The 17,243-nt window shown below is 48.8% G+C and overlaps 1 protein-coding gene across 1 annotated transcript in view; it reads left to right on the top strand.

Moving 5' to 3' along the window:
* The first annotated feature begins 10,389 nt into the window (after nt 1–10,389).
* Nucleotides 10,390–17,243, top strand: part of LOC144943804 (contactin-2-like) — a 72,673-nt gene continuing 65,819 nt past the window's right edge. The window contains exons 1-2 of the mRNA XM_078871649.1: nt 10,390–10,441; nt 13,337–13,458. Of these exons, the coding sequence (XP_078727775.1) occupies nt 10,390–10,441; nt 13,337–13,458 (174 nt within the window). The remainder of the gene's footprint in view (nt 10,442–13,336; nt 13,459–17,243) is intronic.

Genomic DNA, 17,243 nt, shown 5'->3' with positions numbered 1-17,243 from the left:
ACAGAGACACGCGTTGACCGACAGCACCACAGAGACACTCGTTGACCGACAGCACCACAGAGACACGCGTTGACCGACACCACCACATAGACACGCGTTGACCGACAGCACCACAGAGACACGCGTTGACCGACAGCTCCACAGAGACACGCGTTCACCGACACTACCACAGAGACACGCGTCGCCAAATAAGATTTAAAAAATTCCCCCGTGTAGCCTGAACAGACTGAAAGAGCAAGTGCTGTGAGCGAGCACACATGAGGGCCGGCTCAGCCTCAAATGAGTACCTGGTGCTGTGTGTAAACATCGCCACTCGGGAGACAGAGGCGGTCGGGCGTGGTGCTGGTCACCCAACCAACACGTGTGCCGTGCCGGCCTTCATAGGTGCTGCTCGCTAACGGCACTTTCCCCAACTGTCTGTTAAGGCTACACGGGGGATCTTTGCCTTTGCGTCGCCTGCAGCGACACGACACACAGCGCGAGCAGCCTAGCAGGTGCTGGGGTCGCATTCATCATCGGCGTGAGCCCTTATCTATCCACTGCTGGATGAAGGCATCCACATACAGGTCGCCACCCGTCATACTTCTATGGTAATAATAACAAATTTAACTATGAATCCCTCACTGAATCCTCTTGTTTTCAAGAGGATTCCGGATTGGGTTGTTTGGCTGTGGGAGTAAAGCAGAGTAGCTGGAGAAACTCCACCGCGCATGTGGGGAGATAACAACACAGAAATAACAGCACAGACCGATCCAGGGCACGATCTGTGCGATGCCACGGCCCATCTCACTCCTGCGTATGACAGGATCTCAGCGCGCCCTCTCCACTGCGGTTTCTCCTCTCGGAAAATTCTCTTCTCTTTTCTTGAGCTGCCATTCCCATCACCAGTCTCGACCAGGGCTTCATTTCTCGCTGAACGTCGTCTGCGTCGCCGGTAGCCTGGAGTAGGATGCGCGTGACTGGTCGTAGCCGCAGCTGTAGCGTGAAGCATACTGGATGTGGCGTGCCGGTGGATATATTTTCTTTCTTCCCGAGTAGCTGGAAAACGAGCGTATATGGCACGTGACTCCTAGTAGCCGTGTTCATAACAAGAGGTACACTTGATGTGGTGTGCAGGGTACTGACATATCCGCCGGACCGAGACAGACCCCCGGCTGAAATGAAGCCCCGATCTCAACAATTGGCCATCACCCCTCCAGTACATCCCCTCTGACGTGTCCTGCCCAAGCCCGCTTACTTTTCTCGACAGTCCCATGGGCACCGCGAGAGCTGTAATATTGAGATCTTCCCACTCGTCTCCCAGGAGCAACGTGGCTGATTCCCTCCCCCCATGTATTAATTAAGCGCTCCGAGTGCGGCTACGGCGAAACAACTCCCCGGGCCGAGAACGAGACTCGTCATTATACTCTTTGGTTCTTTCGGTGAAGTCACGTAAATAAAAAATTAATCGATCACTGCTGTCAGCGGGTTCTCCTGCTGTGTTTGTCTCACCTGATGACGGCCGCGTATGGATACCTGCAGTGACGAAAGCTTCAATCAAGATTAAGACTACTCGCAATTGATAGCAATTCGCGTTGGGCAGCTGAGCTCCGCAGAAAGGTCACGGAATGTCTTAAGGAGTCACGCTCGCAACGGGTAGCTGCAAACCTACCTGGTGTACCGCTACTGCCATCGCTGCCACCTCCTCCTCCACCACCACCACCGCCACATCTCAAGAGAGTTTTCCGGGCAGCCGCGAAGCCTGCGCTGACTGCGAGAGTGTCCACTGCATGCTCACCTGAGCTGTGCGCTCTGTGATGCGTTCATCTTCACTCAACCATAGGTCTCGGCAAGGTAAAGTAATTTACCCGTTTTACCGGGTAAAAGGGTAAAGGTGTCGACATGCCAAGGGGTAAGGTAAAGGGTAGGGTTAAGGTAACGCGAAGTATTACCCGGTAAACACCTTGTTTACCGCTCGCTAAAAGCTCCATGGCGCAATCCGTGGCCTCCATTTAAATTTGGAATCATCGAGAGTATTCTATATGAATAAAGCGCTCTACCTAGCATTTGCCTGTTATAAACCTTGTTCATGTGTAGTGCCCCAGTAATTACCCTGTAATCGGGTAATTTGTATGAGGCAAGGGTAAAATTATAGGATAAAGGTAGGCTCGTTGCTTTTGACCTTTAACCTTACCTTGCCGATGCCTACGCAACCAATAGGTGGTGGTGGTCATGATGATCATTATATCTCAAGACTAAGCTTTGCTTACAGAACAAAGACATATTTTCACTCTTAACCTGTGCATTGGAAATCCAACAGCTTCAGGATGCAGACACTCCGTAATCAACGACCCTCATCTGCCTCCACTAATGGTGCCTACCTCACTGCCTCCTGACTCCATCTCTTCCTTTCTCCTTCTTTGTCACATTCCCCTTCCTTCCTCCCCTGACCCGCCATCCTTCCCTTGCTGTCCTCTCCATCTCAGCCTCCTTCTCTTCATCTCCCCCCCCCCCCCCCCCCCCCATTGCCTCCCTCCCTCTCTTCCCCGAACCTCTCGTCCCTGACCCTTCATCCCTCCCTCGTCCTCCTCCATTCCAGCCGCCTTCTCTCCATCTCCGCCCACCCCCCATCACCGCCCCTCCCTCTCTCCCCGTGCTACCCCCCCCCCCCCCTCCATGCGGGATCAGTGGAAAAATCAAAGCTCCCTCTGCGCAGAATGAAGCGTCATTAAATATTAAGCGTCCGGGCAATGGTCGCTCTGACGCTGCACTAGACGCGTTTCGGCGGCGTGGGGAGACGTGGAACCGTGACCCCTGGCTGTAGCCACGTTTTAAACCCCGCTGTTTTAAATAATAATTATCTATTATTCTTACGTAGCGTCATTCACGCAAATGTCATCTCAAAAGCGCACGGAGACACACGGGAAACCACCAACGAGTCCTTAGAACGGCAGCCAGAAGCGGTCACCAACAATTGTCAAAGTTCTGCGGTCCTATATCAGGATGTTAGGCTAATTCCATTAATGCGTAATTATACACGTGGGAGAAAACAGCATAACTCAGAGAAAACCCACGCGTGTTAACCAGGAAATACTCAATTCCCGTAGAGTACTGTACAGATGGAATACAGATGTAAATTAAACCCACTTACTGCACTACCATACCCTGGTTAGCCAGGAGATTGAAAACATTACGCCCTTAGATAGGGAGTTCCACGAATTTGCATGATCCACCAATTCTCTGGTTCAACTCCAGTGTTGAAAAGGAAAAGCTGCAAATTACTCAATTTGGATGACCCCCTACTGCGAAAGCTTGGCAGGACCCTCCTGTTAAAGATAAATAGCCGTAGTTGAGGCTGTCCTGGCGCCGCGTTAACAGGTCACGTGCAGCGTGCGATGAGTGAGGAACATCGTACCGTGGGTGTTGCGTCGTCAGTAGCGAGGCACCGGTGTGGGTCGGGGGTAAATGAGATGCGTAGGGAAATGCAGAACAGTATCGCTGTCAAGCTCGTACGGTTTACCCCGTGTTCTTGCACGGGGAAATCGAGTTTTCGGGTCCATACGGCGTACAGCCGTTTCAATATGGGCAAAAAAAATGTTTGTATATTTGTTTGTGTTCCTCCCTTGTGATGGGACTTTGTAGGATGAACGTTGAGATGTATAAAGGGGCACGGGGTGATCAATAAGGTCTGAGTTTCTCTGTAATAAGGTAGGGCGCTGATAAGGGTTTGACAGGTATGGAAACAGCCTCTTCCTGCGAAGCGTGAAAACAGCCCGGCGAAAGGTCTATCGTCAAGTCGTGCCATTGTTGAGTTTTAATAATAATCACGTGGTGTAGTTGTGTGTGGATGTATATATATATGTAGAGCGTCGTTGTTCACGTCAATTTAACGTCTCACAATCGCCGAGCATGAACCGCAGACCAAACTGGAAGGCATCAGCAGTCGGGCGGTGAGCCGTCGATACTAACAATTGCCCAAGCTCTGAAAGTCCTTTACGTGTAGTAGTAGGTTTTTACCCTTTAAACTGGTACAAAAACTGACACCTTTATACAAGGCATCATGTTTGCAATAACCACAACACAAGCAGTCAAAATGCAAACAAAAAGAAACAACTCTGATAATGGTAATGATATGCACTGTCCTTGAAGTTGATTGGTCCACACCCGAGACAGCTTTTCTTAGAGCCTAGTCTCCATTGGTGTTGGACCAGATGACGCCATCAAGGTGTGGACCAATCAACTTCAAGGACAGTGCATATCATTATCATTATCAGAGTTGCTTCTTTTTGTTTGAATTTTGACTGCTTGTGTTGTGGTTATTGCAAACATGATGCCTTGTATAAAGGTGTCAGTTTTTGTACCAGTTTAAAGGGTAAAAACCTACTACTATATTTTGCCACTGGTAAAGGAGGTCTCATAGTGTAAATCCTTTACGTGTGTTTTTTATGTTTTACTCAACAACACTGCCTTAAAAGAAGATAAAAATACAGTAATCGGCGACGTCTCGTGCGGTGGTTTTCTATATACTAAGATGGTTTTGAGCCAATTAGTGAGTGTTTATACACGTGGATGGAAACCGGAGCACCCAGAAAAAACCCATGCGATTAAATGCTGACGAAAATGTCACTCCTCTCCGTTAAGGGCATTGGTCTCCAGGTGATGCCATGATCATCACCACCATCAGTAAATCACACAGCAGCAGCAGCAGCAGCAGCGACACGGTGATGATGGATATGACATACCTGTCAACCCATACGGTTTACTCGTTTTCTTGTACAGGGAAATTGAGTTCTCAGGTCCATACGGCGTGCAGCCGTTTCAATACGGGCAAAAAAAAATGTGTCCATTTGTTTGAACGTTGAGATGTATACGGGGCACGGGGTGACCAGCTAGGTCTGAATTGATCTGTAAAAAGGTAGGCGTTGATAATGGGCTTGACAGGCACGCGACAGTGATGATGGACACGCAATGAGCTGGTGGTGGAGAGAGGTGGAGAGGGAGTCCCAGGTGGGGATTTCTGTTGCGCCACTGTGGCAAGAAAAACAACGCGGAGCCTTCGGTCTGTGGCATCGTTGCCTGTCGTGGGCATGCGGATCTGCAAACGCTGACAAAGGGCATGGGATAAAAAAATTGCTGGAAGGTGTGAAAAGAAGATTGCTGGGAATTAACGCCGATACAGAAAAGAGGAACGAGCTTCCGTGGACCGGAGAACAATCTCAAATCAGAGAAGTGGCCTTGACGGGAAAGTGGAACGGGCTTGGGCAGTGCACACCGCGTTTGACGGTGCTGTACATATCGTACTCTAGTCACTTGCATGACGTCATGGCCATACTTCCTATGACGTCGTGTTTTCAGATGGCTCAGGAAACAATAAAACACTCGCATCGTCCGAAATTTCGTTTCGAGGCACGATTTTTTTAAAAATATATATTCGTATCAATCGGAATGTTGGGAACACATTGCAAGCGTTTAAATCCACAGGGCACCTCCAGACATTCGTTACGGGATAATAGTCGGGTGGGCTAAGCCGCCTACGTGTGGTACAAGCCACGTGTGTCCTCGCTGCAGGCACCAGAATCAGAATCTTTAGACTGGAGGAATCCGATTAGCTATGTTTTTCACACATGTCTCGTATGGACGGGTCACCACCATGACCACCAGCAGCAGCAGCAGAGGCCTCTATAGGAGGGCGCCAGTTGACGCCCTAACCTGGTCATGGCTGACGAAGCCACTTCTGTCAGCACCAGGACAACCAAGGACCTCTTAACCTCGCCCGACCCCGACAATGAATGTGCTCAGGGTGGAGCGGTGACACAGTGTGTAGCACACACACCGCATTAAGGTTACCGGCAGCGTGGCTTCGATTCCCTGGCCACTGCAAACGTCAGTGGCGGAGAAATATCTGAATTGGTTCAGCGCACCCACTTCGCCCACCCACGTCGGCCAGCGTAGTGAAGTATCGACGACGGACAGTCCCCGTGACCGACACAGTCAGCAGTGGATTGACTAAAGTGCTACGAATATTGCAAATGTCATCTTGACATACAAAACATCATTGTGCTGCCGACGTCACCATTTTTAATGCCACTGCTACGAAGAAGGTCCAATGCCCAAAATATGATGTCAGGATTAATGACGAACCAATTAAGGTGACCTCGTCATATCCGTGTTACTGTATCGGTGGCATAGCGTGGTTGGCATGGGCCCTGGTGCAAGGAATAGAATGATATCTCCCCTGTCCAATTTCTCTTGATATGCAAATTATTTTGTCAAGACGCTCTTCGCCCCTCCATCCCAGCATAAATAGTCGCTCCAAGCCTGGGGCGTGTCATTCATGACTCTGCCTTCTCGACAGACCTGTTCTCCACCTGAAGACGGCTGCTTGCGTTGTGGCCGAAACGTCGTGAGAATTGTTTTATTATGTTTTTTATTATTTTATTATTTTCCTTCTACGTGACTTTACCGAAAGAACCAAGAAGATTCTCCGCACTATTCGAAAGCCTGATGCCTGGGTCCCTTCCGGCCCACTGGTGCAATTGCACCGCCTGCACACCACTCGGTAGCTACGCCACTGCCCCCCCCCCGGCCCCTTGACTGGCAGATTTATTTCTCCCGTCCGTGACACGGGGCTGTGGCAGCCTCTAATGTGAGTGGGCTTGGCCGTCGTGTCTTAGAGATGCCAATCGCGCAATTATCCCTCTCGGCTAAGAGTTCGCACGGAGCTGCCAACGATCGCGCACGACGCGCGGCGAAAACGGGGGCGACCGTAAGATGTTCGCAACGATCTAACCCTGTCTGTCTGTAAATCTATAAATGTATCTTAATGTATATGTTGGTCTATTCGTCAACCTATCCGTCTGTGTCTGTGTGTCTAAGTGGAATTTCTTTAACGTAGACAGCATTAATTTATTGTGTTTTATACCGACGTGACTTTACCGAAAGAACCAAAGAGTATGGATCGCTGCAGTCACGAAAACTTCAAATCTAGATAGTAGGTAGCATTGCCTTGGTTATTCGTGTCACCCTGAATTCAGGATGGTGGCCAGGATAGGAATCGAACCATCGGATCGGAGTTAGATGGCTCGATCAGACGCCACCTAATCACCGTGTCAGATCGGACGTCACCATCCTGCATGTCCGTCTGGCAATTAACAATTAACCCACGTCCACTCCAACCTCCGGTGAAAATGATGAATTGTCATTATTCAGAGCCACGGGTCGATTCAAGAATTGAGTTATTTGGTTTATTTAATCTGTCTCGTGTGTGGTGCATGTTCTCATTTGTAGTTTCGATTGTATCGTCTCATTTGCAATGTGCGCGTTGCGATTGCTCCGTCTCACGTGTCGCGACTCTCTTGTGTGTATCGTCATCACTGTTTGCGTCCTGTCCGTCTCTCTCAGTGCATTGCCCCTTCTCTTGCGTACCGACCTCTCGTCGGCGTTGTTTGTCTCGCTTGTACGGCTTATCGCCTTCGTACCGACTCATTTGCATCGTCTGCTGTAATCCATTTATGTATCCATAAAAAACACGTTTTTTTTTGTTTAGATGGCGTAAATATATAAATGTGTCCATAATATAGGTTTTTGGGTCAGATCGCGTTATTTATAAATGTGTCGTAACCCTCCATTACCCGACACAGCCAAACAGTAAAAAATGTGTTTGGCCGTGTCGGGTGGTGGAGGGTTACGACACATTTATAAATAATCTGACCCAAAAACCTATATTATGAAAAATATTGGTCGCGAAAGCTTACGTGTTAAATATAAATGTGTCGTTAAAACCCGCCACCACCCGACACAGCCAACTGGTAAGGGTTATCACGCAAACAGAACGTGGCCAATTCGTCACTAGTACAGCACTAGTGTGTAGTGTATAGTGTAGTGTATAGTAGTGTATAGTGTAGTGTATAGTGTAGTATACTAGTACAGCACACCGGTGTGTTGGAGAGCAAAGCCGCAACATTTACAATCTGAGTACGACGTTTCGCCAGTAATTACAACCAGCTTCATCAGGCGACAAACATATTTTTTTGAGAAGTCCTCCTGTTTCGTTCCTTAAAATTCATTTTATTCAGCCTCCGTGTAAATTTGTCATAAATATTTGCCGACAATTTGCCGTGAATTATAAGCAATCGATGTTCTTGGTTCTTTCGGTAAAGTCACGTAGAAGGGAAATAATAAAATAATAAAAATAAAACATAATAAAATAATTCTCACGACGTTTCGGCCACAACGCAAGCAGCCGTCCTCAGGTGAAGAACAGGTCTGTCGGGAATACAGCGTCTGAAAGGGCACCACCAGGCTTGGCAGCGTGAGAATTATTTTACTATGTTTAATTTGTTTTATTTTATTATTTCCCTTCTAGATAAATCCCTGCAGTCACGAAAGCTTTAAATCGAAATTCAATCGATGTTGTCACAACTCAACGAATCCATCGCGGGTGAGAATAGAAGCATCATATTTAATCGGAGAACCGGCGCATCAGTGCACGACCCTCTGCGTGATTTACACCGCTGCCGTGAGACTGTAACATTGCAGTCCACAAAACCCTGCCGAACCAAAATGCTGCCCTATTAAAGTTTCGTCTTTCAATCTTTACTTTCCTTTTTTATGCTTCTCGTATATAATTCTATGAACTCTCTCTCCTGTCTCTCTCTCCTCTCTCTCTCATATATCTTTCTTTTTTCTCTCTCCCTCGTCCATCCACCCTTCGGTGTATGAATTTCACGAGAGCCGGCGAGATGACGCCGCTTCCACGATACTTATTTCATTATCGATCTATAACGAAAGAGCAGCCTTGGAGCGTCACTTTAGCCGCCGCTCGGCTGCTGAAAGCTCTTTCCCTCCCTCTCTCTCTGCGCGCGCTTTGTCAGGAAATAATAATGCCGGGGATCCACGCGTGGTTTTTTTTCTGGGTGATGCTCGATGGTGATGGTGGTGGTGGTGGCAGGGGAGGGGGGGGCGATTGTTATTGGGGGTGGGGGAGCTGGAAAGTGGCATGGGAAGGCCTCACTCACGCAGCGAAATGCAAACCTCGGTGTTCGCCGGGTCTGCGGGCTTACGCCGCCGCATTACCGAGTGCGATTCGACAAAACGCCGGCGCCTCGAGAAAACTCGGCGCTGCCTCGAGTGCCCGGCCGCATGGACCCCTCATTGTGCGCCCGTTTTAACAGCGAGCCGCCGCCTCTCGCCTTGTCGGCTGCACTCCACTGCGCTTTTCTCTTCGGCGCTGTCAAACCGTTTCAACACTCCCCCTTTTTTGCCCCCACTCTGTTCGCTCTAAGTTATTTATTTTCTTCGGGTTTTTCTTTTGACAGCCACAATTTTTCTTCTTGGTTCTTTCGGTAAAGTCACGTAGAAGGGAAATAATAAAATAATAAAAATAAAACATTATAAAATAATTCTCACGACGTTTCGGCCACAACGTAAGCAGCCGTCCTCAGGTGAAGAACAGGGCTGTCGGGGAGACAGCGTCTTCAGACGTCTTCAGACGCTGTCTCCCCGACAGACGTCTTCATTATTTTATAATGTTTTATTTTTATTATTTTATTATTTCCCTTCTACGTGACTTTACCGAAAGAACAAAGAAGATGAATCCCTGCAGTCACGAAAGCTTTAAATCGAAAAAATCCACAATTTTATTTCGATTTCCCCCTGGTATATAGGGGATGGGGGATGCCGCGGTTGTAATGGTTGGCACACTGCGTGGGGCTTGCGTTCCAGAGGTCGCAAGTTCGATTCAATCTCAGGGCGCGGCAGTTGAAACGACGGTGCAAATGCCCCATCTCCGCATCTCTCCGCCCAGCAGTATGGGGCCGTCCATAAATGACGTCACGCCCCTAGGGGGGGGGGGGTCAGACATTTGTGACGATGTGTGACAAGGGGGGGGGGTTAAGAAATGTGACGTCACGTAAAAATGCGCAACTTTATATAAATATATAATTGTTATAACAACACTAATTGTTATAACAACACTCCTACAACATCAGAGTGCAGCGCCACATTAAATACGCACTACAATGACAACAATAGTTTAAAGCGATTTGAAGCAAGTTTTCTTTTCAAAATGGAAATATGGTTTTGGGGGGGGGGGGGCAGAGCTTTGTGACGTCATATTTGAGGGGGGGTCTGACTTTTTGTGACGCCGTGTGACGAGGGAGGGGGGGGGTAAAAAATCGTCCAAAATCGCGTGACGTCATTTATGGACGGCCCCTATACACGGGTACACCGCGGTCGACGGGCAGGTCGCGTGTAATGTGGTCACATGTAGGTGCGCCCACCTCTTCCATGACGGCTGGCTCGCGTTGACGAGGAGGCCAACGACTCTGTAGGGAGCTCTCGCTAGTTGGAGGTGCCTTCCACCAGCAGGGGTGTGAGCGGGTGATTGCAGGTGCTGCGCCTTCACGCGCCATGCGCTCAGAACTCATCGAGGCGCGTCCCCGCGTGCAGCGCCGCGCTCACGGTATTAAAGCGATTTGTCACGTGGCCGCCCAGAGTTTAGCATCATCTCAGCCATCCCCGGGTCCCTTTGATGAAGTGAGCAGCAGTGTTGGCGAACAGAGCTTCCAAGGGCCACCTTTGTCTTTTTACAGCTCGCGTTATGGGATGCCGAAAACAAAGCGTTCAAGTGCACCTGTGTATTCATAATATAGGTTTTTGGGTCAGATCGCGTTATTTATAAATGTGTCGTAACCCTCCACCACCCGACACGGCCAAACAGTAAAAAATGTGTCACGTTTTTTAAAGGACAAAATAATTCACTTCTTTAGCCCACCGGTGTGTTGAAGAGAGAATCAACAGCATTATAAAATTTGAGTACAACGTTTCGCTGATAATTACAATCAACTTCATCGGGCAAGAATGGTGAAGCTTTCCTGTTGCTTCCGGTCCTAAATAGAGCAGCATCAGGGGCTAAAGAAGTGAATTATTTTGTCCTTTGAAAAACGTGACACATTTTTTACTGTTTGGCCGTGTCGGGTGGTGGAGGGTTACGACACATTTATAAATAACGCGATCTGACCCAAAACCCTATATTATGAATAATATTGGTCGCGAAAGCCTACGTGTTAAATTGCACCTGTGTACATTTTGTATTTGTGTGTGTGGGGAGTGGTGGTCTACCGGTTAGCGCCCTGCGCTACGAACCCGGCGACTCGAGTTAAGTTCACCAGTGACGATTATCTGAACCATTCCTGGGCCTCCCCTAGGTCGGCTCAGCCTCACATCGCCTCAAACGAGTGCGATGTGTAAAAAACGTCGTCACTAGGGAGACAAAGGCGGCCGGGCATGACGTTGTCCACCCACCCCCTCGTGTGCCGTGCCGGCTTTCATAGGTGCTCGCTAACAGCACTTTCCCCAACAGTCTTTGTCTTTCTGTATATAAGCTTAATAACGCAGAACCCCTTCTCAATCCACTGCTGTATGAAAGCTGCTCCACATCTTGCAGTTGTCTGACCTTACTTAAGCACACAGAAGAGAGCTCTGGGTCCTCTCTGCTACTCCGACGCCAGTGGGCAGGAGCGCAGTGAACCACGTCCCAACAACAACAACAGCAACCACACCACGTGGAGTACGAGAAGAGAGGTGTGGAGATATTTCCTCCATAAATGGAAGGATCAGGGGACTCCACCAAATTGCGAATGCGCCCAATGCAAGACGCGGTTTTCTGGTGGAACAAGCGGCCTCCACTCAATTACCACCCCGGCTGCTTTCGTGGAATGGCTCACAACTTTTACGCGCGCAGTTGCAGCCTGCCGTTGCTCTTTTCCGAACCCCCAGATAAAAGAAGAGGGACCACAATGGTCAGGGCAGACGGGTGCAGGGTGTCAGAGAACGGTTCAGATGTCACTCACCACCGGTGTTAGCCGTGGCGGGGAATCGAACTCTGGTCGCCGGATTCATAGCGTCGTGCGCTTCCACTTTCACGCGTAGCCTTTCGCCACCAATATTACCCATAATAGAGGGGGTTTTTTGGGTTAAATCGCGTAAATATAAATGTGTCGTTAAACCCGCCACCACCCGACACAACCAATTAGAAAGGTTTGTCACGTAAACAAAACATGCCAATTCGTGACTCGTTCAGCACACCGGTTGTGTCGGAGAGTATTGTAATGATGTGGGTTTACTCTCCAACACACCAGTGTGCTGTACCAGTAACGAATTGGCCACGTTCTGTTTACGTGACAAACCTTGCTAATTGGCTGTGTCAGGTGGTGGCGGGTTCAACGACACATTTATATTTACCCGACATAACCCTAAAAACCCTTTGTAATGATCTTCAACTGCTCCCACCTTGGTGTATTTGGTCCAAAAAAAAAATCAGCGGAGTGACGTGGCCCAGCGCTTGTCATTGAGGTTCACGGTTTCAATCCAGCGGCCGCCCCGATTATTACTGCGGCTGTGATAATAACAACCGCAGTAATAATGCCTCTAATCGCCGTCTGCTTCGCAGTGGGCGTTAAAGATTCCCCCCTGACGTCATCGGCAAGAGGAGGCCATTTGTGTGGCTACGTCGGCGTTCAAATTTGCCAAATTGGAAGATTGCACGGCAAATTACTCAATTGAGATCACACAAGCAGCAGCAGCAATCATCGCTTGCTACTGGCAGCAGACTGATGCCCCAGGTCACTCTTGCGCATGAGATTCATCCTGGTCTCTTGAGTTCCCATTCGGTTAAACAAATCAACGTTGGCTCTTGCGGTTATTTATTTTACAACAATCACTGATATAGTGAATGTGTTTGTCAGTCTTCTCATAACTCTAGAAGTACATTTAAGACAAGGATACACAATTCACACACACACACAATATCAGCAGCAGATTTCTCACCTGCCTAAACAAAATACGCACATTTGAAATTTAACAGTTTTTGTCTGCTTATGAGAATTGCTCTGTGCAAGTGTCTGTAGAAACCCTTTGTATGCAGACAATATGTAAAAAACACAAAGTCCTCCCATTATTTGTTAGAATTAATGAGTGATATGAAATATGTGAACCACTGCGTCACCACTCCACCCTTCATGTGTACGTGTGTGTCGAGTAGTGGCCTTCATAGGTGCTCGCTCACTGCACTTGCCCCTAAAGTATATTATAAAACTCCGGCGGGGAGGCAATGAAAATGGCATTTGTTCAAAATGTTCAGCTCTTCCTGTCCTCCCGGTGACAGAGGAGTCCTCGCTCATTATTCTGACTCAACATTCGCTGCACATGCAGTGGCATCGGGGGATGCCACTGCATGTCATGTGAAGGCGGCCTGTGTGTGAAGCACGAGAGACGCTGCTCATACCACCCACAGCACGCAGCTGGAGGGCATTGCACTCCGTGTGCAGTGTCAGCCCCTGGGGGCTGAGCGGTGCAGGGGTGACAGGGGGCCATGGCACTACGGATGAACCCGGAGGGCTGGTGGCCGGAGGACCGGGGGAGGGGTCCCAAAAGAGGGGGCTGGGGGACCCCGGGAACGGTTCCAGGTGCTTCTCGAAGGTTCGAGAAGGGAGGCGTGGCTAGGAGCGGAGGAAGCCCCGGGACTGACTATATAAGCCGGACCCCTGAACGGATCCGGCTGCTATTGTTAACCTGAAAACCTGAAGCCGTCATCCTGAAGAGAAGCCCCGAAGACAAGACCGGACCCGAGTCGGGGTCCAGTCTTGACAGCCTCCCCCAGTTGTGTTAGGGCCTCGTTAGCCAAGAGGGACTACCTCCTTAGGTTACCTGGTGGAAGGGGCAGCTACCCCTTTGTGTTAGGGTGTTGATGTTGTTATTATAAACGTGTTGCCTCCAGAGAAGCCTCTCTCTCTCCATTTGTACCCACTACACATACGTTCTTTGAAGCAGCAGTTTTACACTGCGAATGCTTGCATGTGCATGCACGCATGCGTGTGTAATGACAATAGAGCCTGTACGCGGTGTGAGGGGACTAGTGGCCACGGGAGGTAATGGCAGGGGAGTCTGCCTGCAGTGTGAATGCACTAGTGGCCACGGGAGGTAATGGCAGGGGAGTCAGCCTGCAGTGCGAATGGACTAGTGGCCACGGGAGGTAATGGTAGGGGGTTGAGTTGTGAGTGCGAAGGGAACGGTGGCTACGGGAATGTTCCAGAAGGGAGCGTGGTCGGGAGACGGAAGGGGACGGCAGAGTCTGCCGGTGGAGCGAGCGTCCAGAGTCAGCGAGAATGATCGAGGAGGGCGGCGTGGCCTCAGTCGGTGTATAAGGGGCTGTTGCAGTGGGGCTCTCCGTGTCTTCAACAAAGCGCCTTGTCAAGAGCAAAGTTTGAAGTCGTCGTTACGCACGCACGCGTTGCAGACACTCGCAGTTTCTTCGTGGTGTTGAATCTCTCTCAGGGCCGTGCAATGGACTCTCACGTTGTTCGCTGGGTGTCCTTGTCGGCCTGTTGTAAATAACCCGCCGGGCCCTGTCTACTGCCAGTTTATCACCGGCAGCTGCTGCCGATGGTTCCGGTGTCTTTGTGTGAGGCTCAGTATGTCGTCATATCTGTTGACATGTATGTCGTCATATCTGTTGATATGTATGTCGTCATATCTGTTGACATGTATGTCGTCATATCTGTTGATATGTATGTCGTCATATCTTTTGATATGTATGTCGTAATATCTGTTGATACGATTGATTTTGGACAAAATAGCACATATATCCTCAATACTTGTCAACATATTAAATGACGTATTTAATGTCGTCGATATTTAAGGATGTATTAAACGATTTGGACTTTTTTTTTTACCAATTATTGAGGATATACTAAATACTTTATTTTGAAAAATGTTGAAAATCGAACTCATAAAAATCAAACATAGCAACAAATGTGATGCCATAGATCAGTCGGCTCCGAGAGTTTTGTCCTGACAGTCCTCTCTATGGGATACCAGCGGGGAACTCAGCACAACTAGGGGAGGGGAACGACGACTGATGATGACAGTTTTATGAAAATATATGCTGCGTTGGTAGCGATGCACAAGCACGAGCAATACATAACAACTCAACGTGCTCGTAAATAAGAGCCGTTGGCTGAAACGTCGCTTATTATAAATGTCCCCCCTCTCTACCTCCCACATTGAGAGCCACGGCGCTATTGAAGAATGTGCTGCGTTTGTTTTATACGACGAGAAGAAATCTCCTTTGTCATTGCCGGTTGCCCCGAGAAGCCTTCCCCATTCCCGCCTGTGAATTTTGAATTTCGCGGTCTCCCGGCGTGGTCGCGAGGCTGTGCAATTGGCGGCTTATTCCTCAATGAAGAAGTCGCAGCGAGACGGACCTGAGTGCGGATTTTTTTTTTGCTCCGAGCAACGCGCACAAGGGGAGGCGCAATCACGACGCTTTGACGGCAGCGTTTACAACCCACGCACAGCGGAGGCCGCGAACGAACAAATCCACTGCCATTGTTACTTGGCCTCCGAATGCTCCACCACCCGGGAGGACGTCCCCCTGTGGAGACGGAGCAGTAAAGCCATCCCTGTGTGTGGGCGCCGAGCGGCTTATTGCATCGAAGGATCGTGAGAGATGGCGCCTATTGGGGAGCTCCGTCATCCAGCATTGGACAGAGCACGGCTAATGATGAATGCCCCACAACAGCACGCATATTGTATCTATGGGGCCTTTTTGCCAGGATCAAAAAAGCATCTGAAAAATACAAATCGATTTTACCCTTTCTGGCAATAAAAAACAGGTTCACACACCAAATGGATACCTTTTGCAAGGCATCAAGTCTGCATAACTGCTCGAGCCGAAGCTATAAGTGCACCGATACTTGCATTATCTTTGTACTGTTCACCTATAGGCGTTATCTGTTCTAACACTGGTGAGACTAGGCCATTAAAGAAGACTGTCTCCGGTGTAGGCCAATCAGTTTAAAAGACAATGCTCATATCATCGGAGCATATTTATGTTTGCATGTTTTGCCACACGTATGTGTGGTTAATGCGGAATTGGTGCCTTGCAAAATGTATCTATTTGGTGTTTGAACATCTTGGCACAAATATTTCTTCGTTATTGCTCTGAACAGGGCCCCATGATGAACATGGAGGGCTCACGCCAGCAATACCTGGCATCCAAACACTATCCTTTTTTTTACAATCCTGGCTAATGATGAGACCCCAAAGATAAAAAAAACTGCTGCAGAGTTTGAGTGCCTTAGAAAATGCTGATCGATAGCCTTAGTCCAGAAGGCCCACCGGTAGACGGCCTACAAGGTAACGTGAAGTGGAGAAACAAATGGAAGGCCATTACACATTGCTCCACAACGGCGCATGAATGACATTGCACTGCATACAAAATGAATAAGCAGACAATGTCTTGCTGACATATGCATCTCTCCATAAAAACAAATCCAAGTCTGCCTGACACTACCCATCAGCCGCACGGCCTTCTGGGAGTGCATAATTTCAGCAACATTGATTCAAGGCAGGCAACACTCCGTATAGGTTTCAACATTCAATGTCTCATCAGCAGAGTCGGGCTTGCTCGAGTTAATGCTGGTGAATTGCTGCTCTGACAGGCAACGGGACTACTAGATGGGTCCCAGACACGGGTGGGTGGGGTAATGGGTGAGCGCATGAATGGGCCGGTGAGTGGATCTGCAATTCACTCTCAAAGCATTTGAATGGCTCCATAACTTGGAACGGATATCTCTTAAGGGTCGTTCTAAGTAAAATTAAGCAGTAATGAAATGCCACGTCGGGAGATCAACTCGATCCAGCGACCTCTGGAAATCGTCGGTCCAGTGCGCTAAACACCACAGCGATGTGGCACAGCCCTCCCCCTCTCCAATTAGATAGGTTGAGTGATTTTGGTCGGTGGAACAAATAAAATCAACTTGTACTATCTATAATATGGCGTCTTCCCCGTTGATGATTGTTCCTACGACAAGCATCATTCATTCATTAATCATCTGCCTCTGTAAACATCACTGGGGTCTATAAAGAAGAACCGTTGCCTGAAACGTCGCCGATTATATATTTTTTATATTTTAAGGCAGTATTGTTGACGAGCGTTTTGAGTTTTTTTGTGCTTGCACACGACTGCCGATGCAGCATCACCCAACAATGTGTCTAATCGTGAGACTCAATGCTTATTTTCAGGAGGGTCTTGCATCGGGATGTTTGACCGAGTCTTTCTCTGAGCAACCGGTTTTTTTGTTTTTGTGTTGACAAAAATCCAGGAAAAATGTGGAGACAGGAGAACTCGATTGTGTGCGAGAGAAGAACGCGCACACTGCTCTGTGTACAGTCTCACGGACACCATGTCAGTCCACTGCTGG

This window comes from Lampetra fluviatilis, chromosome 32 (assembly GCF_964198595.1).
Source record: "Lampetra fluviatilis chromosome 32, kcLamFluv1.1, whole genome shotgun sequence".
Taxonomy (NCBI): domain Eukaryota; kingdom Metazoa; phylum Chordata; class Hyperoartia; order Petromyzontiformes; family Petromyzontidae; genus Lampetra; species Lampetra fluviatilis.
This window is presented reverse-complemented; position numbering and strand designations above follow the sequence as displayed.